This window comes from Pipistrellus kuhlii, unplaced genomic scaffold (genome assembly GCF_014108245.1).
Source record: "Pipistrellus kuhlii isolate mPipKuh1 unplaced genomic scaffold, mPipKuh1.p scaffold_m20_p_97, whole genome shotgun sequence".
Lineage (NCBI taxonomy): Eukaryota > Metazoa > Chordata > Mammalia > Chiroptera > Vespertilionidae > Pipistrellus > Pipistrellus kuhlii.
In genome coordinates this window covers 460,377-482,203 of record NW_023425603.1, presented here as the reverse complement: position 1 = coordinate 482,203, position 21,827 = coordinate 460,377, and the positions used below count along the sequence as shown (strand labels likewise).

General features: G+C 53.1%; 1 protein-coding gene across 3 annotated transcripts in view; it reads right to left on the bottom strand.

Moving 5' to 3' along the window:
* Nucleotides 1-21,827, bottom strand: part of RCOR1 (REST corepressor 1) — an 88,338-nt gene that overhangs the window by 14,412 nt on the left and 52,099 nt on the right. For all 3 annotated transcript variants that reach the window (XM_045578362.1, XM_036429024.2, XM_036429023.2), the window contains 3 exons: nucleotides 3,768-3,820; nucleotides 2,398-2,559; nucleotides 1,783-1,901 (listed from right to left, as the gene is read on the bottom strand). In XM_045578362.1, the coding sequence (XP_045434318.1) occupies nucleotides 1,783-1,901; nucleotides 2,398-2,559; nucleotides 3,768-3,820 (334 nt within the window). The remainder of the gene's footprint in view (nucleotides 1-1,782; nucleotides 1,902-2,397; nucleotides 2,560-3,767; nucleotides 3,821-21,827) is intronic.

Below are 21,827 nucleotides of genomic sequence, written 5' to 3'. Positions count from 1 at the left end.
GCAGCGCACACGCCCGGGCAGCGCACACGCCCCGGCCAGCGCACACGCCCGGGCAGCGCACACGCCCCGGGCAGCGCACACGCCCCGGGCAGCGCACACGCCCGGGGCAGCGCACACGCCCGGGCAGCGCACACGCCCGGCCAGCGCACACGCCTGGCCAGCGCACAAGGCTCGGAGGGGAGAGCGAGGCGAGGCCTCAGCACCACTCCTGGCCCAGAGGCAGAACGCTCACAGGGTGTGCTCCCCTCTCAGCCTGTCCATGTGCTCCCTTTAACGAGAAATCACAATACTCTCTGAGATGGCCCAGGTTATCACTAGTTCATAAAAACGAGACGTGCAAAAATAGGAAAATGTAACTTTAAAAAGCTGCCTCTAGTACCACCAACCTAACCCACAGGCCCCTGGGCAGTGTGGGCGCCTGGCCCTGAAGCGCCTTCCTTCGCAGCTGAGGGGCGGGGCTGGGCTGGGCTGGGCTGGGCTGGGCTGGGGCTGGGGCTGGGCTGGGGCCGGGCCGGGGCGGGGCGGGGCGGGGCGGGGCGGGGCGGGGCGGGGCTGGGCTGGGGCTGGGCTGGGCTGGGCTGGGGCTGGGGCTGGGGCTGGGGCTGGGGCTGGGCTGGGCTGGGCTGGGCTGGGCTGGGCTGGGGCTGGGCTGGGCTGGGCTGGGCTGGGACGGGGCAGGGCAGGGGCAGGGGCAGGCGAGCTGGGGCTGGGCTGGGGCTGGGCTGGGACGGGGCAGGGCAGGGTCAGGGGTAGGCGAGCTGGGGCACGGCCTGGGGCTGGGGCAGGCGAGCTGGGTCTGAACTGAATGAAGCCTGTGTGCTCCCGCGTGGCCACGCCCCCCGCGCTGTGCCTACAGAGGCCGAGGGCCTGGTGACCAGGACGCATCCTTTCACTAAACGTGCTGTAAAGCTCATGTTTACTAAGAAAACACGAAACGCTTCTCTCGCCCCCCCCCCAAACACGGGCCCCCCACCCCAAGCACGGGCCCCCACCCCAAGCACGGGCCCCGACCCCAAGCACGGGCCCCCCACCCCAAGCACGGGCCCCCCCACCCCAAACACGGGCCCCCCCCACCCCAAGCACGGGCCCCCCCACCCCAAGCACGGGCCCCCCACCCCAAGCACGGGCCCCCACCCCAAGCACGGGCCCCGGCCCCAAGCACGAGCACACGCCGATGCACCTGCGCAAGCACATCGGGTGCTCCGCGCAGAGCCCTGGCCATGGGGCTCCGTGGACGCAGCGTCGGCCCTCGGACTGAAGAGTCTGGGTTTGATTCCGGTCAAGGCCATGTACCTTGGTGGCAGGCTCCTCCCAGGCCTGGGCCTGGTGAGGGCGCATGCAGGAGGCAGCCATCACCCATGTTTCTCTCAGCCCCTCCCGCTCAAAGGTCAGTGGGAAGGTACCCTGAGTGAGGAGGAACAAAAAGCCGACTGAAAAGCGACGCCAGGAAAGCAGACCTGCTATCGGAGACGCCGCGCGGGGCTCGGCTCAGATCGCCGTCCTGTGCACCGGGCTGTGGGCCGACCCCCGCCAGGCACATGCGAGCCCCCCGGAGTGTGTGCACAGGGACGCCAGGCTAGATTCCCCACCCTCTCTGTCTTAAATCCGTTTTTTAAGCCGCCCTCGGGGGCGTGAGAGGAGTGGCGAGGCAAGGGCAGCCGCAGCGAGGGAGGGCAGCACGCGGGAGCCCGGTTCCAGCAGGAAGGCCCCGGGGAAACACAGCCACCCGTCACAGCGTCTAGTGACCCGAAGGCCCCAGCGGGAGACGCGCCCCGGGCTCACCTCTCCTCCCGCTCGCGCTTCTGCTTGCGAGCGTGGCGATCCATCACGCTGGTCTTGGTCCGCGTCTTCTTCCACGAGTAGTAGAACTTCACCAGGCTGGCGATGGACTTGTCAGGAAGCTACAGGAAGCACGAGCTGGCTTAGACTCAACACTAACCTGTCAGTGGCGAAGGCTCACATACACTTAGGGTCACGCTCACGCACTCCAATGTCAGAAGTCACAGCCCTTCCCCAACAAGGGAAAATCATGAAGAAACTCCATCCACTTCCAAAGGACTAGGTGTGACTGAGTGGGACTCGGCCGTTCTCACACGCCTGAAGCCGCCAGCGCGTCTGACAGAATCTGGGTCACTCTAAGAGTTAGTTCATGGAGCCCTTATGGCCCAGCAGCGGGGAGGGGCCCCAGCAGCAGCCTGGAGTGAGAAGCAAGCAGCCCTTCCAGGCAGACAGGCCCATGGCCACCTCCTTTCCCAAGCCTTCCCTCACCTTCTGGGGCGTCTGAACAAGGGGGAGAGGGGTCACGGCCTCAGGCTGGGAAGTGCCAGGGAGTGCTCCCTGCAGTGTATCCCCTGCCCTTGGGTGCGCTGGGGGCGGGGTGGGGTCTCATCTACTCACCATCTGCTGGATTCTATGGAAGGTTTTCCCATGGAAGCTGAAGGCTTGCTCGAACAGCACTTTGTCCTCCACCGTCCACTCGTCGGGGAAGGGGGTGAAGTTGGGCAGGTCAGCCAGGGACTTCTCGATGTTGTGCTTGTGCCAAAAGAGCATCCCCAGAGCCTGGAAAAGAGCACTGGTGAGACCTGAGACCAAAGGCGTGCACGCACGTGAGCATGGCAACGAGGCTGGCGAGTGCACGCCTTCCCAGACAGAGCGCCGGCGCCGCGCTGGCCGTCCCGGAGGCCTGGCCCCTGCCCACGGGCTCTCCGTCCCATGCGCCCGGGCTCAGCAGGACCAGCCTCACTTCTCCGGTTGGACTTAGAGGCCCCGGCCCGGGCACTAAGCCTGCCCACCCGCAGCTGGGGCTCAGGAGGCTGAGTGCTGTCCTGGCAGCCAGAGGTGGCGGGTTCAAGGCCTAGGACACATTACCCAGGTTGGGGGGATTGGTTGCGGGAGGCAACCAGTCCATGTTGTCCTCTCTCCCTTCCTCTCTCCCTAAAATCAACAAAAAACATCCTCGGGAGAGGATAGGGAAAAGGAACCCCTGCAAATACGATGCTGTGGGGTACATCAGCTCAGAAAGGAAAACACGCTGGATGAGGAGTTCGGAGAAACGGGAGAGGGAGCTCGGGACTTCCTGAGGAGCGTCCTCATTACACCTCTGAAGCAAGGACCTTCACACAGGGATATTTCCAATCACCCCCCAACGATGGTTACCCTCTGGACAGAATAAACATGGGTGAGTTTCTGGGCAGCTCATCTGCTCACGAGCGGGGTTAGGAAACGAGGAGCAGCCAGTTCTCTCTGGAACGACCCTCTTACCGCTGCCTCTGAGCAGCTCACAGAACAGAACAACTACAAACAAGGCGGAGGCCTCCACTCCCCATCCCAGCGCCCTCAGGCACCAGGGCAGGGGCATCGAGGGCAGGGGCGATGCCGGCCCTCGGGCTGCACCGAGGCCACGCCAGGAAAGACGGCCCACGCCCGGGCTCGCTTTGAGGACAGGGATCAGAATGGGTGTCACAGGCTCTTTAAACGAAGCCTTACCCAAATCTTACACCTGGAAGTGACTCGAAACAATTAACACGGAAACACAGGAGGTCTGAGTGTGGCAGCCGGGTCAGGATCACCACCGAAGCCACAAAGGGACAGCTCACACGGTCAGACAAGAAAGCACGTGCCCTGCAGCCCATGCGGCCTCCACCGCCCCGCGGCCCCGGGGGCCGGAGCCCGGTGACGCCACTGTGGCCACCACGGCCACACCACCCCCACCACACCGAGCAGCCGCTCCTAAGCCCGTTCCGAACACAGGAAGAAGCTCGAGTTACCTGCTCCATGTTGTAGCCGTGCTTCTCCTTGGCGATGGAGATGTACTCGTCCACTGAAAGACAGGACAGGCCGTGAGCGGGCAGAACCAAATGCGCTCAGTGTGGCTGCGCTGAGCAGCAGCGGGGACTGCGTGTCCGCCTCCACACGGCTCTCCCCGGTGGCCGCGGCTCGGGAAGCCCGTCTGCTCCCCTTGCTGCCACCAGGCTTGGCCAAACCCCCAGCTGGAACACGAGCAAAGCACTCCTCACGCGCTCGCTCTCACTGCTGCTGCGGTGTTTACGCAACGCTGGCCGGCAGGGCGGGACCTTTGCAGGCGGTGCCGGGTGCGAGCAAGGTGGCCTGTAAGGCCCGCCTGCAGGTTCCCAGCCTCACCTGTAAGGGAAGGGAAAGAGCCCACACCCAGCACCACTCGGGCTGCGCAGCAGAATGCTCAGGCCCTGCAGGTGGGAGGAGTGACTGAGGAGAATCCTATCTGACACCCACTGCACCGACACGTGGCCATCCCTCTCCTTGTCCCAGGCCCAACGACGATCAGCGAGCCCTGCAGAGTGGGTGCTGGGGGCTGTGGAGCCGGGTGGGGTGCGGGGCTCAGCGAACCCTGCAGAGTGGGTGCTGGGGGCTGTGGAGCCGGGTGGGGTGCGGGGCTCAGCGAACCCTGCAGAGTGGGTGCTGGGGGCTGTGGAGCCGGGTGGGGTGCGGGGCTCAGCGAACCCTGCAGAGTGGGTGCTGGGGGCTGTGGAGCCGGGTGGGGTGCGGGGCTCAGCGAACCCTGCAGAGTGGGTGCTGGGGGCTGTGGAGCCGGGTGGGGTGCGGGGCTCAGCGAGCCCTGCAGAGTGGGTGCTGGGGGCTGTGGAGCCGGGTGGGGTGTGGGGGCTCAGCGAGCCCTGCAGAGTGGGTGCTGGGGGCTGTGGAGCCGGGTGGGGTGCGGGGCTCAGCGAACCCTGCAGAGTGGGTGCTGGGGGCTGTGGAGCCGGGTGGGGTGCGGGGCTCAGCGAACCCTGCGGAGTGGGTGCTGGGGGCTGTGGAGCCGGGTGGGGTGTGGGCTCCTCTCCCAGCAGGTCAGCCCTGGGAGAAAGGTGCGGGGGAGCCCGCTCTGGCTGACAGAGCGGGCCTGGCCCGGGTGGACACTGGGCACTGCCAGGTGGAGGCCGCTTCCCTCGGCGGCTCCCCGGCCTCGTTCAGAATGAACCAGGGTCTGAACAAGTGATGCTGTGGGCCGGCCTGGGCTCCTCCTTGGCAAACCAGGCCCGGCGGCCACCACCGTTCCTGGCACCTGACTCCCCGCCTCCCCACATCCCTACAAACGTGCCGGTAGCTGCTGGGAGGACATAATGAAAATGAACTATGAATTTTCAAAGCCTCCCTCCATTTCCTTAAGCAAAACTAGCTTGCAGCCTAAGAAAACAAAAGTCACTGCACATGTCCTGCTAAGAAAACAGAGGATGACCGGAAGCTTCCCAGGATGAGAGATGAAATTGAAGGGAGCCCGTGGCAGGGAGCCCTCAGGAAGGTGTGATCAGGGCAAAGGCCAGGTGGCTAAGGAGCTGCCAGGACATGTTCTGGGGCCTGGACCTTTGCACCCGGCGCCCTGCCCTCCCCTCCCCAGGGCGCAGGGGTCAGTACCGGGAGCCCGGTGCAGGAAGCAGCAGACTGCAGCTTGTTGGTCAGAGTTCAGTGCTCACTGCTTCAGAAGCAGCCTGTCACTGCATAATGCTGCCTTTTTAAAACTTGGAAATTCCTGTGGAAACCACTGAGGAAGAGTCCAACCTTAAATGCCGATGCCTAAGATGCACAGCACTCCGTTAATTTAGGAAATTACACAGACTGTACACAGTCTTTGCTTTTTTGACAAGTACTTAATGTTATGGAAAGCACGGTGATTGACTTATGTTTTGGGAGTAACATCACTTAAGAGTGGATTCCTCTGCCGAAACCGGTTTGGCTCAGTGGTAGAGCGTCGGTCTGCGGACTGAAAGGTCCCAGGTTCGATTCCGGTCAGGGGCATGTACATTGGTTGCGGGCACATCCCCTGTGGTGGGTATGCAGGAGGCAGCTGGTCGATGATTCTCTCTCATCGACGTTTCTAGCTCTCTATCTCTCTCCCTTCCTCTCTGTAAAACATCAATAAAATATATATATTTTTTAAAAAAGAGTGGATTCCTCAAGAAAATTTACAATACAGTCAATAATCCTTCTATATAATCCTATATAATAAAAGGCTAATATGCAAATTGACCGATCAGTGGAATGACCAGTCGCTAGGATGCACACTGACCACCAGGGGACAGATGCTCAACGTAGGAGCTGCCCCTGGTGGTCAGTGTGCTCCCACAGGGGGAGCACTGCTCAGCCAGAAGCTGGGCTCATGGTTGACGAGTGCAGCGAAGGAGGTGGAAGCCTCTCTCGCCTCCTCCACTGCAGGCGGGCGGTAAGGAGCGAGGGGTACTGGACTGCAAGAGGGCACAGGCTGGCCCCCACTCAGTGCACAAAACTCATGCACTGGGCCTCTAGTCCCATATAATACTATATAATAAAGAGGTAATATGCAAATTAACCCTCATGCCCTCACAAAACGGCTGCCTACAACCAGTTTGGCAGGGGTTGGTGAGGGTCGACCAAACGACTAAACAAGCAGGCTGTGTGGGGCAACCAGGCTGGTTGTGTGTGTGTGTGTGTGTGTGTTTGAGGAACAGTTGGGGCAACCAAGGGCAATAAGAGGCAATCAGGCCGGCAGCAGGGAGGAAGGGGTGACCAAATGGGGGGGGGGGGGGGAAGCACAGTTAGGAGTGACCAGGCTGGCAGGGAGGGGGTAGTTGGGGGTGATCTGGCCAGCAGCAGGGGGCACTTAGGTGTGACCAGGCCAGCAGGGGGAGGGACAGTTACGGGCGATCAGGCCGGCATGCAGAGGCAATCAAGCCAGGAAGGGGGGGGTGAGGGGGGCAGTTAAGGGTGATCAGGCAGGCAGGTTGGTAGGTCAGCAATTAGGAGCCAGCAGTCCAGGATTGTGAGAGGGATGTCCGACTTCCAGTTAGGCCTGATCCCAGGGATCCTGGGACATTCCCCAAGGGGTCCTGGATTGAAGAGGGCGCAGGCAGGGCTGAGAGGACCCCCCATGCACGAATGTTGTGCACCAGGCCTCTAGTTTGGTAATAACTACGTATGGTACAAGGTGAGTGCTGGGAACACTTTGTCAAGTATGATGTCTACCCACCATGCTGTACACCTGACACTAATGCAAAACCACAGTCAATGTAAACTTTAACTAAAAAATAACATTTTAAAAAAAGAAAATTCACAAATGCCTCATCAAGAATATATTGAGCTGCCCTAACCAATTTGGCTCAGTGGATAGAGCATCAGCCTGCAGACTCAAGGATGCCAGGTTTGATTCTGGTCAAGAGCAAGCACCTTGGTTGCGGGTACATCCCCAGTAGGGGGTGTGCAAGAGGCAGCCGATCGATGATTCTCTCTCATCGATGTTTCTAACTCTCTATCCCTCTCCCTTCTTCTCTGTAAAAAAAAAAAAAAAAAAAAATCAATAAAATAGATATTTTTTTTAAAAGAATATATTGAGCTACGCTTACTAAGTACAGAACACTCTACTGAGTAACAGGCAAACTAGAGGAAAACTGACTTCCTTCAGTATCGTGAAACAACACATGGCACCAAAGAGAATCCCAAGTACAGACACCAAATCACGTACAGATGCCGGTGCCAGGGCGCTGGAGAGATCAGTGAGTACTGAGAGTGGCGGTGATAGTCAGGGAAGCTTCCTAAGATTAGACAGGGACACTGGGTGATGACAGCAGCTGACATCTGATAACTCCCTGTGCCAGCCACTGCTCTGTTTTCTTTCTGATTCTCTCCGACACCTCCACGGTCACCCTCATTCACAACGAAGATACGGATGCTCAGAGAAGGCAGGTGACTCGGAAAGTCGGTGTCTGACGCGGGAGGTGGGTGTGTACCCCTGTCCATGCCTATCCTCCCTCTGGAGAAAAGGAGGGAGGGAGAAGGGCCCTCACACAGGGAGCCGATCCGGGCTGCTCGGCCTGGTGCACCGCGGAATGGAAGGAGCCAGAACCCCGGCTGGCGATGGCAGTGGCGACAATTGGCTGCCGTGTGCGAGGCGTCGTTTGTTTCTATATTCATGTTTAATCGGAGAGCTACATGCCCTTAGTATCATTAGTCAGAGTCTCAAATTCAGCTGCAAACGTAAGAAGAGCGCAGACGAGCCCTGCCAGCTTCCTGTCCCCGCCCTCCCAGGAGCCCAGAGTCGGACCACCATGGGCGGTGCATGTCCATGCAGAGCAGGAGCGGGCACCGGAGGTGGGTGAGCTTCTCAAATGGTTTATCATGGTAACCTTGGCAGTGGCATTAGGCACTGAAAAGGAAGCATGGCACCAGTTTCTTCAAGAACGTAGTAAATATCGTGGCATCTCCTTTACTGTTCAAACAAACGAGCAATCACTGTACTACCTCAGACCCCAAAGGAGCTTAAATCACGTAAGGAAAGCAACGGTGCCGCCTGGTGGGCATAACTGTCACTGCAGTTAACATTTCTTTTTTTCTTTTTTCTTTTTTTTTTAAATATATTTTATTGATTTTGTACAGAGAGGAAGGGAGAGAGTGAGTTAGAAACATTGATGAGAGAGAGTCATCAATCAGCTGCCTCTTGCACACCCCCTACTGGGAATATGCCCGCAACCAAGGTACATGCCCTTGATCGGAATCGAACCCGGGACCTTTCAGTCCCCAAGCCGACGCTCTATCCATTGAGCCAAACCGGTCCTGGCTGCAGTTAACATTTCAATGACCTCCGATTCAGGGGGGAAAGCACAAGCCACAAGACAAGCCAGAGTAAGATACAATGAGCCAGTACTCCCGACTCAGCAGCGAACACCCGTCCTCCATGAAAATGCTGCTTCTTGCTGTCGCCCAATTGGTTTGGGCGTAATCAGTGGATAAAGCATCAGCCTGCGGACTAAAGGGTCCCAGGTTTGGTTCCAGCAAGGGCACATGCCAAGGCTGCAGGCTCGATCCCTAGTGGGGGGTATGTAGGAGGCAGCTGATCAATGATTCTCTCTCATCACTGATGTTTTCTCTCTCTCTCTCTCTCTCTCTCTCTCTCTCTCTCTCTCTCTCTCCTTCTCCCTTTCTCTTTGAAATCAATAAAAATATGTTAAAAAGAAGGAAGGAAGGAAGGAAGGAAGGAAGGAAGGAAGGAAGGAAGGAAGGAAGGAAGGAAGGAAGGAAAAGCACCCCCATCCTCCTGCACCCAGTAAATACAACACAACCCAGCCAGTCCCGCAGACACTGGATCAGGTGGAAATGAGAACTGTGAGCGCCCGGCCACACCTCCCACATCCGCAGGCAGCTCAGCACCTGTTGCTGCTCTGCACCCCCTACCACCCTCCATCCAGGATCTGCGGCGTGACTGGTAAGCTCACCCCTCTGCACCGGTTTCCTCCTCCGTATGAGTGGAGTAGTCACGACCTTAAAGTGTCTCCCACGCTAACACTGACTGCATCAGTGATCTCTTGAGTTTAACGTGAAAGAGTAAAGTCAGCGAGTGACACTCTCTCCTTATGTCTCTCACATCAAGTCAACGCACTCATGACTCAGACCCTCGCAGCAACTGCAGACTCACAATCATACGGTTTGCTCTGTTTTGCTTTGTACATGAGCTAAGAACAGAACCATGCTCAAACGAGGTCTGCATCTCCCTTTACTGAAGGAACATTCCCCACATGAAGAGAGGCTGGGTGGGTGTGTGGGTATGTGGGGGTGGGGGGAGATGCGGTATAAAAAAAGCCGGGCCACATGGACTGGGCCTCAGCCACACTGAGCGCCTCCCGGGGAACAGCCCTGACCTGGCCCGTCCTCGCTCGTCGGGGACCAGCAGGCTGCAGCCACTGTGCCCCCAGGACCAGAGCAAGGCCAGGTCCCCTGCCCGGCCCCGAGGCGGCAGAGCGCAGACCTCCTTCCTAAGTACTTGGGCGTCACATACAGGTGAGGGTGCAGTTCAGACATGGGATTCGCTTAGCAAGAGAAACCGCAGAGGCTGGCGAGCGCTGAATGCTGCCCCGGTCTATGACCACCGCATCCACTTCCTCCAATCCCGCTCTTGGGCTCCGCCCTGCTGTGTATATCGTGTGCACAGCTGCGTGTGCCGTGCTGTGACAGCGAAGCACACGGAGGACACAGCGTGGTGGGTTCTCAGCACGCACTGAGCTCCGGCGGGCCCGGCACTGCAGGTGGTCTGGGCCGTTTCTGGGTGCCTCAGGGGTAGTGGCGGGAGTTTTGAGCATCAATGAGCTAACGCAAATAGCAAAGTGTAAAGAGCGTGGGTTTGATAACATTCCCCAGTAAATGTGATGAAAATCTTCTCAACAGCACCACGTGTTTTAAGGTTTAGGACTGAAAAGACTATGACAACAGCAAAGCCATAACACAAGAGAACTGTGGCTTGAGGTGGTGAATCTGAGTATCAGCCTCACAAAAAAAATCTCCTTTCAGTCAAAGCCGGTGTGGCTCAGTGGTAGAGCGTCAGTCTGCGGATTCTGGTCAGTCTGCGGATTCCAGGCTCGATTCTGGTCAAGGGCATGTACCTTGGTTACAGGCACATCCCCAGTAGGGGGTGTGCAAGAGACAGCTGGTCGTTGTTTCTCTCTCATCGACGTTTCTAGCTCTCTATCTCTCTCCCTTCCTCTCTGTAAAAAAAAAATCAATAATATATATATATATATATATATATATATATATATATATATATTTTTTTTTTTTTAATTCAGTCTTTGTCTTTAAAAAAAAAAAAATCTCCTTTCAGTGACCAAGAGGCTCTTTTGAAAAGCACATGTTCAAGGTCGCCTCCTGCTGAGGGGTTACCGCCAGGGAGGAGGCGGTCCGAGAAGGCTCTAAACGCCCACAAGCAGGACTTCTCAGCTCGTGCACCAACCTCCTCCACAGGCGTTGTCTCCTGACCCACCTCTCCGCCGGGAAGGCACGGCCTTCCCTCCGCACGGCACCCTGCACAGTGCACGGTGAGGGCCTACGTGAGACTCCAGCAGCCCAGGAAGGGGGCTATGGCCCGCACCCGGGAACGACCCAAGGCTCTGCCCTCCACAACCTTTACACAGGGCACTGCCCTGTGGCCCGTTTCTTCAGCAAAGCTGCGGTGGCACAGTGAGAACAGAGGAGGCATGCCTGCTGGGGGGACTCCTTTTCCCTGGTATACCCTACTGTTTTCAATGCTCCAGTCTTAGGGGATGGGCTCCTCAGCCAGTAAAGAAACCTGAGCTTCCAAAGCAGGCTGCAAAGGAAGAGGTTTTACAACAAACTGGTGTGTTTACATTTAGCTATTCTCCACTGACTCGGTAAGCCTTTTTTTTTTTTAAATATATTTTATTGATTTTTTCACAGAGAGGAAGGGAGAGGGATAGAAAATTAGAAACATCGATGAGAGAGAAACATCGATCAGGTGCCTCCTGCACATCCCCCCACTGGGGATGTGCCCACAACCAAGGTACATGCCCTTGACTGGAATCGAACCGGGGACCTTTCAGTCCGCAGGCCGACGCTCTATCCACTGAGCCAAACCAGTTTTGGCAGATTCAGTGTCTTTTAGCCCTACTGTGTGTGCCCTATGCTGCTTCTGTAGCCATGATGAAAACAGTCTGCTTTCTAGAGCTCAGTGCCTGGCAGAGTAATTACACAAACAGTCACTTCCAATTGCCACCCGTGCAGAGAAGAGCTGAGAATGCGCTGGCCTGGAAACCAACCTGCAGAATCAGGTAGGAATTTTGTTTCTACTGGACGGACACTGTGAGTCCTGCTCACGCGCGGTACTTATCAAAGGGAAATGAAAATGTGTCCGTGGTCAAGAATAGGGACATGGTTAAACAAATCAAGCACTGCTGTTTTCTTCCATCGGGAGGGAGATACAAGCTCCCGATTGCTCTGAACTCATCAGCACGGTTAAACATGCTGGAATATTATTCGGGATCAAAATTCAGTTTATTCTAATCAGGAAAATTAAAGCTGGAAGCTATTCTATACAGTATGATCCACACGTGCTAAAAGCAGAGTGCACACGAGCCTAGTGACAAGGCGTAGAAACAACACGTTAGCAGTGCTATACCCCATGGTGAGGGGAGGACCTCTAGGCTATTTTCAATAATAAAAACAAGCTCATGTGTGCATGCAACTTTCCTGAACCATTTGAGAGACACATATGTTATGACCTTGTACTCGTCTTAAATACTCAGCATATATTTATTGAAATTACAAGCTTAGCATTTGTTTTCCAACTGTAGGTACCTATATCCTCTTAACCACGGAACAGTACATCTAACATTGAAGTAACACTGTCTGTATTCCAGTCTGGCCAACTGCACCAAAATGTGCCTATATGCTGAAGAATTTTTAAAATATATATTTTTTAAATATACTTTAATTGATTTCAGAGAGGAAGGGAGAGGGGCAGAGAGAGAGAAACATCAATGATGAGAAAGAATCATCAACAGGCTGCCTCCTGCATGCCCCCTACTGAGGATCAAGACCATGGAGCCAAGCTAGGACTATGCTAAAGAATTTGAAAGTGAGAACAACCAAGATGGCAGCATAGGTAGACACTTGAACTTGCTGCCTCTCACAACCACATCAGGAATCCACCTAAAAGACAGGACAGATATCATCCAGAACCACAGGAAGACTGGTTGAGTGGAAGTTCTACAGCTAGAAAGAAAGAGAAAAGCACAGTGAGACTGGTAGGAGGTGTGGAGATGCGGAGGTACACAGGCGCTCAAAACAGGCTGGCAACTGGGAGTGCTGTTGTCTTTTTCAATCGGGAGGGAGATACAAGCTCTAAACTCCAGTTCCAGGTGAGACTCTGGGGACCCAGACTCATACGGGGGAAACTGGACTGTCTGGCATCGGGCCGGAGTGCAGGGCAGCTTTCTCTCAGAGGTGCTCGCGGTGACCACTGTTCCTGCGTGGGCCGTGGACAGAGACCGGGGATCTCTCTGGGGCAGGATGGACTGGCAGCCAGTGCTGTTTATTCTACCCTGGTGAATCCCTGAGACCCTGCTCCACCCAATTTACAACCCCACCCAAGCTGTGCTCAGAGGCTTTTTGCATATGAATGGCCTGGCCTTTTGCAACCTAAAACCTAACAAACTGCAGCTGGGTCTTTTTAAAAGAGAATGTGCATCTTTTTAAAAAAGGCCAAGAGCCTCAGCTGGTTTGGTTCAGTGGATAGAGTGTTGGCCTGCGGACTGAAGAGTCCTGGGTTCGAATCCAGTCAAGGGCATATGCTGGGTTGTGGGCTCCATCTCTAGTGTGGGGCGTGCAGGAGGCAACTGGTCAATGATTCTCTTTCATCATTGATGTTTCTCTCCCTCTCCCTTTTTCCCTGAAATCAATAAAAATCTATATATGTTTTTAAAAAGGCCAACCTACTTTTACAAAACCACATGCCATTATCATACCTAGAAAAGCAGCAAACTCCCCGGCTTGAGAAACGATGTTATATGCACCGGCTCATCTAACACTCAGCCGTCTTACAGTCTCAACATTGGCGACACCACAGACACATGACCCGCATCTCACTGGGAGGAGCACAAACCAGTCCAGCCACTTTGGGAAACAACCTGGTACTCATCTTAGAGCTGAGCCCTCCTCTCAAGATGGATAGCAAGACGCAAGGCAAGGAATATTCCCAGCAGTAACAGCTGTCACAGTCAAAACGAAACAGTGTGCAGAGAAGAGAGGATACATCATAACAAAATTTCAAGTTTAAAAGGATGAAGATAAGACTCATTGATATGGCTAAAGGGCAAAGTAATCCTTGATTGTAATGAGGACTTCTTTACAGTGTGCAGATTTAGCTATGTCTTGCTAGTTAAGTTTTGCACATTTTGGCTAACTCTAGAGCACTTAAAAAGAGAGTAGCAGAAACCGGTTTGGCTCAGTGGATAGAGCATCAGCCTGCGGACTGAAAGGTCCCAGGTTCGATTCTGGTCAAGGGCATGTACCCTGGTTGTGGGCACATCTCCAGTAGGGGGTGTGCAAGAGGCAGCTGACTGATGTTTCTCTCTCATCAATGTTTCTAACTCTCTATCCCTCTCTCTTCCTCTCTATAAAAAAATCAATCCTACTACGCTAAGTGTCCGGTTGTCTGGTGTCCAGTCTGGCTGTTCAACCAATCAAAGCGTAATATTCTAATGATTAGAGGCATTCCCCTGCCAGCCTGATTGATGCCTAACTGCTCCCCTGTCAGCCTGTTTGCCCCTAATTGCCCTCCCCTGCAGGCCTGGTTTCTCCCAAACTGCCCTCCCCTGCAGGCCTGGTCACCCCTAACTGCCCTCCCCTGCAGGCCTGGTCCCCCCAACTGCTTTTCCCTGCAGGCCCAGGAGTCCCCAACTTCCCTCCTCTGTTGGCATGGTTCCCCCAACTGCCCTCCCCTGCAGGCTTGATCGACTCCAACTGCACTGGACCTCTAGTTTATTCATAACAAGCTGAAAACCAAGGACAGTGTTAGCTTATCCCAGCCGAACCCTGCATCCTCCTGTCACAGAGCGAACAGGCGAGAATGTGAAGTCCTGGTTCCCTGGGGCAGTGAGCTCACAATTACGCTGGCAGTTCCCACTAGACAAAGCTGGACTGGCTGGGCTAGCATGCTCAGTCTTGTATTCCTCCACATCCAGCCGCTCCAATAGTTACTGAGCAAAGGAATGGTCTCCAAATGGCCCGAACTGCAAAACAGAGCCCCCACCCCATCATCCGCTCGCTCACCGGACAGGCGGTCATGGCACGGCTCCCACATGCTGAGAGGGCTGATGGAGAACTGAACACAGGGCCCGCCACTGCGCTCGCCGGAGAGACCCAGTGCTAGGCCTGGGCATCGATGGGGGCGGAGCGAGCCATCTGGGTGTGTCAGAGGAGGCCTCTGGAGCACCGCTGCGGGGCGGCGAGGGCGGCTGGGAGGAGCCCTGCTTGGGGAGCACGCTGAAGGTCCAGGAGGCAGAGGTCAGGGCAGGTCTGGTGGTGCAGGGCCTGATGCCCTACGGCCAGGTCTTTGACTTGAATTTATAGCGGATGGAATGTTCTGAACAGAGACTCCTGACATTCACTACATGTTACGTGAAAGTTTAGGCGTTTACACTGACTACGTGCCTGAAACTGGCGCACATAGCATACTCCTGACGTGTGAGGACATGCGCTGACACAGAACGAGTTCGACGTATGCTGCAGGCCTCAGGCGGTCTCACTCCAGGAAAGCAGACCTTCTTTTAAAGTCGCGAATTTGCCTTTGGTTTTGACAATTTTAAATGCGGCATGTCTAGCATGTTGCGTGCGTTAGTTTCTTACTCTACAGTTCCTAGTTAGCCAGCCTGACACACAGCCAGTGAGTCCTGTCCCTGCCTCTTCGAAGACCAGTGCTTCTCACCATTTCACCAGTTCTCCTCGTTGTCATCAAATAAAAACAGTACAATCATGGGGGGTAAAGGGGAAAAGGACACATATGTAATACCTTACTCAATAAAGAAATTTAAAAAACTTAAAAACAGTACAGTCACTTAAATAACTGCAAAAGCACCCATTAGGTACGACCTATGAAATACATAACATGTAACCACGACGACCGTTCCACTGATTCCCAGCAGCCCCTGCGGCAGAGTCCAGGAGGCGCCTCTTTGGGAAACCACCAGCAGGGGGCGTGGCTGAAACACAGGCCTCCCCTCCAGTGCCAACTCAGCCTTTCAAACCCTCCCTTCAAAGGAATCCAACAATAAATCACCTTCCACATTCCCCGTCCTATCCTGTTCTCTCTTCTAAAGCTCCCTGCTAAGGATTCTCTCAGGCCACAGTTTTATAATTTTTGTTTTTCCTTAAACTGGTAAAATGAACTGTGAATAAGTAAGAGCTGGCCTAACTCTAAATACATTTCAAAGACAAGATTCTCTAGTAAAAACACCTTCTGAGGTCCCTTGTTTAGTGAATCCTCAACTGCTTCTCTACACAGAGTGCAAACCTCGGGTAGGTGTCCGCGGGCGTGAGAACAGGGACTGCGCCCAGCGCGGCAGCGCCACGGGGAGCAGACTGCCAAAGCCCCTGGTGGGAGAGCAGGGAGGACACCCAGGGTGCAGATCATGTGGAGAAGCAGGGAGGCCCCGGGAGGGCAGCCCGGCATGGGGTGGGGAGGAGCAGAGAGGAGCACCCCTGGAGGGCAGCTGCACACATCACAACAGGGCCGGATGGGGGCAGAACCAAGGGCCTAGCAAGTGTCTCATACCCATGAGGGTTCAGTGATGGAACAGTGCTGTGAGAATAAACAAGTCATCTTTTCTGTCAAAGAACAGCTTAGACAGCCGCCATTTTGGACTGCATGACTTGGCAGCCACCATGTTGGCCACATGGCTTCCAGTTCCCCTGGGGACTGCCATCTTGAAAGAGCAAAGGCCAACCCCTCCCTGTGAATTAGCCAATCACAAAAGATTGTGCACCAGAGCTCCAATCAAGAGCAAAGGACAGGTCACGTGTGTCAGGGATGATAAAGCTGAGCAGACCACCTGCTCGGTGTGCCTGCGCTTCCACACCATGTGTGTGCACCTTCTACGTAGAAGTACAGATGGTTGCCTTGCTGCCTGGCTCCCGAGTGCTTTGTGTTCTGCCAGGACCCCTGACTGGGCGGCTCGCCTTATTCTAACAGTGCTGATGAACAGACAGAAAGCGTCCTGCTTAGAGGCATGCTCAAGGCCACCTGGCCCAGCACCTAGCCCCACACTCCTATGACTTGTCTCCTTTGAGCAAGCTCACCCACCCCTCACACTGCTGCCTTCACAGCCCCCAGAACAGCACGGCCTGGAAGAGCGTCAGATTCTCACCAGGAAGTGCGCGATGGCTTACTCTCAGGGAAGCCTCCAGTCCCAGTCCCTCCAGGCCCCCCACTCCCCCTCAGTTACCAATCCCAGTCCCTCCCCCAAGCCCCCCATGCCCCAGCTCTGCTCTAAACCGCAGTCTATCAAGAGCTTTCTCATGTAAATTACTGTGCTTCTAGCTAAAACCCCTCAAAAATCCTCATCCCTGTAGTCTGCCTGCCTTTCCCGTTTCATGGCTTCTGGTTGCCCAGGGACAGCACTGTCAGAGCTGGCTGGCTCCGGAGTGAAGAGTGCATTTCCTCCCCTGTCTGCACGTCTGTGCAAACACAGTGTCTTCTGTCTGGAATGCACTGGTGCCCGGGCCCAGCCAGCAAACCCATTCATGCCTCCGTGTTTACCTAAATGTCAGGTTCCCACCGCCTCCCTCAGTGCCGCCCAGGAAAGCGGAGCTCCTCCTGCTGGGCCCCGAGGGAGCACCGGGCACCACAATAACGCGAGAGCCCTTTGGTCCTCCCTCTGCCAGCTCGGACCCACCACAGGCTCAGCCTCCTTCACTCCACTGTCCCCGGACCTCATGGCACCGCTGTCATTTCCACACTCACTCACTATATATTTGCACCCTGTTGTTCTCCTCTGTTACCGGAAATTCCTTCCATTTCCTCTACATGAAATGTCTCTACCAGACCCATTTTCTCGGCATCCCCAAAGGGTGCATCTTAGACACAGCCCAAAGCAACTAGTGTGCCATCGGTATTCAATCACTGTTTACGCAGGGCAGCAGGACCGGAAGGCAGATGTGTGTAACAGGCTACAGACCAGAAGCTAGATGAAACTTGGCTACTAATAGCCGTGGGACCTTAAGCATTAGACTGAACTCAGTTTTCAACACCTGAAAATCAAGAGTGAGACGAAATTTGTTTACAGAGTCATTTTTCTCTCCTTCTCCACTAGAATATAAACTTCCTGTCACCCTCACTCCTGATGCACTAAAGATTCACCTAGAAGAATAAAGACATGAGCCAGGAACACTGAGAAAAATAAGATGGTACCAAAGCAACCGATACACCAACGAAACAAAATCCAGAGTCCAGACACAGACCAAAGTGCATGTGAGTTTAATGTAAGTGAAGGGCACAAGTTCAATGTTCCAGGCAGAACAATGGTGTGAACGAGGGAGGACCCTGCTCTGACACATGACTGTACACAGAAGCCACCGATAAGATTAATAAATTGAACTAAAAATAATTTTTAACAACAACAAGTAAAACAAAAAATGTGTAGGTTGACTGCTATTTACAGAAGAATTAAAAAGTCCAAATACAAAGATGCTCAACCTCCATAATAATTCATGAAAATCTTTCCTGATCAGCTCAGCCAAGTTTTAAGAAATCCCTATGGCCCACAGTGAATGCATCTGACCCCAGTGGGATGACTGGTGCAAAGCGGAGCAGAACAAACAACAGGAAGGCGTGCTGACCAGGAGGGGAAGAACTGGAATCCTGTGCACTGTTAGGAGGAGGGTAACATGGAGCAGCCGCTGTGGCAATCAGCATGATGGTTCCTCAAAAAATTAAAAAACCAGCATTAGCAAACCAGGGACACCCCTCTTCTGGATGCACACCCAAGACAACGGAAAGCAGGGTCTGGAGAGATGTTTGCACACCCATGTTCATGGCTGCATGACTCACAGCAGCCAAAAGGAAAAGCCACGCAAGTGCCCATCAACGAATGACAGACAAAACGTGGCCGCCCCACATGACAGGGATTACCCCGCGAAAATGAAGGAAGCCGAAACAGGTGTTGCTCAGTGGATAGAGCGTCAGTCTGCAGACTGAGGGGTCTCAGGTTCGATTCCGGTCAAGGGCATGTACATTGGTTGCAGGCACATCCCCAGTGGGAGGTGTGCAGGAGGCAGCTGGTCGATGATTCTCTCTCATCGACATTTCTAGCTCTCTATCCCTCTCATTTCCTCTCTGTAAAAAATCAATAAAATATATATATATATATATATATATATATTTAAAGAAAGAAAAAAAAAAGGGCCACTGATAGGCCTCTGAGCCTCAGAGAGCCTCTGAGCAGCAGGCGCGGAGTGTCCTGGCCCTGCAGAGAGCTACAGGCGCACAGATTCGTGTGCAGGGCTGCTAGTGAAATATAATTGTAAAAAAATTTTTTAGAGAAAATAAATACAGTATTAGGGAGGTTCTGGAAAAGAGAGACACTCATCTTTAGACAAAAGATGGAAAAATCCATAAAATTTAAATGCATGCACCATTTGACCACTCCAAGGATGCTCTCTGCAGCGCTGTTTACTAGTAGAAATGCTTAAAACTATGAAACACCCACATTATCTTATATAATGAGAGAGGAAGATACTAATGATCCATTACGCCAGATCATGAATCTGCAGGAGGGTGGGACAGCGAACTACCAGCTACAGGAGGGGGCAGGGCAGCAAGCTATGAGGGCGGAGCGGTGGGCAGAGAGCTCCGTGAGGGTGGGGCAGAGGCTACGGGCAGCGGAGAGCTACCAGCGGCAGTGGGTGGGTGGCCAGCTGAGGCAAGCAGCAGCAAGCTCCTAGGCATCTGTCCAAAGAGTTGAAAACTGTCCACAAACTTTTGTCCACGTAAAAACCTGCACAGATGTTTACAGCAGCTTCAATCATGTGTGCCCTTGAAAAGATAAACTATGCTACATCTGGACAATGGAACATGGTACAGCACTGAAAGAAAATGAGCTATACACCCATGAAAAGACATGGAAGAACCTCAAATGTACATCATTACTGAGTCAAAGCAGCCAATCTGAAAAAGGCTACACATGCTGTCTGAAGCCTGGAAAGGGCACAGTTCTGGAGCCGGTGAAAGAGCAGTGGCAGCCAGCAGACGGGGCTGGGAGGCCTGAGGGGCAGAGCACAGAGGACTCCGGAGGCTACCATGGTGGCAGCTGGCATCCACTTTCAGAACTGATAGGGCACCTTTGTAGTCAGTTTGGCTTCCCTAAATTCTTATAGAAATTCAAGCCCTGCTGAGCGGGGAGCAGCCTCAGGCCCCCTGCCCAGGCCAGGCGCCACAAAGTCTGGGTCCCTGCGATTGCTAATTAAGGCTTGTTACAGGAACTCAGCCTCTGCTGTAGGTGCAGCCATCTTGAGTTATGGACCTTCTACCTCTGCTGTGGGTGCTGCCATCTTTGTTGCGGTGTGACAGTCAATTTGCATATTCCCTCTTTGTTAGATTAGATATAAACTAGAAGCTCAGTGCATGAAATTGGTGCATGGGGGAGGGAGGAGTGTCCACCAGCCTGCATGCACCCTCTTGCAATCCCAGACTGCTGGCTCGTAACTGCCTGATTGCCTTGCCTGCCTGCCTGCCTGATAGCCCCTAACTGCCCGCCTGCCTGCCTGATCAACCCTAACCACTTGCCTGCCTGCTTGATCGCCCCTAACCACCTCTGCCTTGCCCCACCTCTGCGGCTTCATCCGGAAGGATGTCCAGAATGACATCAGGATGGTCACTTGGCTGTCTGGTCTAATTAACATGTTATACTTTTATTATTATAGATTATTATTGCTAAATTTAGCATCAATAAGAGCAGTTCAGTTTCCCATGTTCCAGGGAAGGTATTATATCAAAAAGGATCCTTCTTGACCAAAACTAAACATCTTTCTTTTTTAATATATTTTATTGATTTTTTTACAGAGAGGAAGAGAGAGAGATAGAGAATTAGAAACATTGATGAGAGAGAAATATTGATTAGCTACCTCCTGCACACCCCCACTGAGGATGTGCCTGCAACCAAGGTACATACCCTTGACCAGAATCAAACCCGGGACCTCTCAGTCCGCAGGCCGACGCTCTATCCCCTGAGCCAAACCGGTTTCAGCCTTAACCGTTTTCTAATGAGCACTCACCACCGTTGCCTGTTTTACAGAATGGACTATTACCCTTTTATATTGGTCAAAGAGCCTTTTGAAAATCCAATGTCATTTCTCCAGAAAATGCATGTTTGCCCAAAAATTTTGCATGTGATTTCCAAGTTCACAAGTTCCCATTTATTCCATCCAGACCCCCACTAAAAATTCTCAAAGGAAATTTAGTTTTTCTTTAAAAAAAAAATTTTTTTTTTGTTTATTTCGGAAAGGAAGAGGGAGAGATAGAAATATCAATGATGAGAGAGAACCACTGATTGGATGCCTTCTGCATGCCCCTTACTGGGGATCAAGCCTGCAACCCAGGCAGGTGCCCTGGCCAGGAACAGAACCAAGAACCCTATCCACTCAGCAGAACCAACTAGGGCAGAAATTTAGTTTTCCTTCTCTTTTTTTAAGTTATGAAGAAGAAGAAGAAAAAAAAACTTTGAAAATGGCAAGGTCTGGTAATATATCAGATATAAAATTATTTTTGAATGGTTTCTTTTGAGCAAAAGGGACAGAAAATCTGAAAAAGCAAACTCTGAAAATACAATTAATATTACTAATAGCTTTAGGTCCCCTACCTCCCCCTCTCCCCATATAAATCCAAAGTAGCCCAGAATATTCATCCTAATAAGATTTTAAACACATGAAACAAACAGCAATTCCAACGTTTTGCTTGTAGCTAGGCTTAAGTCTTGTATTACAATGCTCATTCCAAAATCACCCACTGACCTTTGTAATCTTTCAAACTAGAAATCTGTTCACCTCTCCATCTTTATAACCCTACACACTCCCGGCTTTGGAGCTATACATGGCTTTATAATGTGCCTCCCCCGCTGGCCTTTCCTCTTACTTCAGTATTAGCTTGTACAGCATTTTGAAAAAAGCAAATTGTGAAACCACAGGTTACAAATCTTTCAATCATCATGACAGGATACAGTAAAGAAATATACTTTCAAACTCTTAAAATTATTTTTAAAATGTCAGAGAATTGTCATATGTAGGGAGTTTCAGCTACAAAACTTATTTAAAACTTTGCATTACCGTATTTTTCGGACCATAAGACGCACTTTTCCCCCCCCAGAAGTGGGGGGGGAAAGTCCCTGCGTCTTATGGTCCAAATATAGCCTAAACATACACTTTTAAAAAAAAGTTTTTTTACTTGCCCGGCTCTGTGTGGTCTCTGTGTGCTTGCCCGGCTCTAAAATGGTTCTAAATGCTGCTGTTTACTTTACAGGGTTGATTACATGTGTTTATGACTGTGA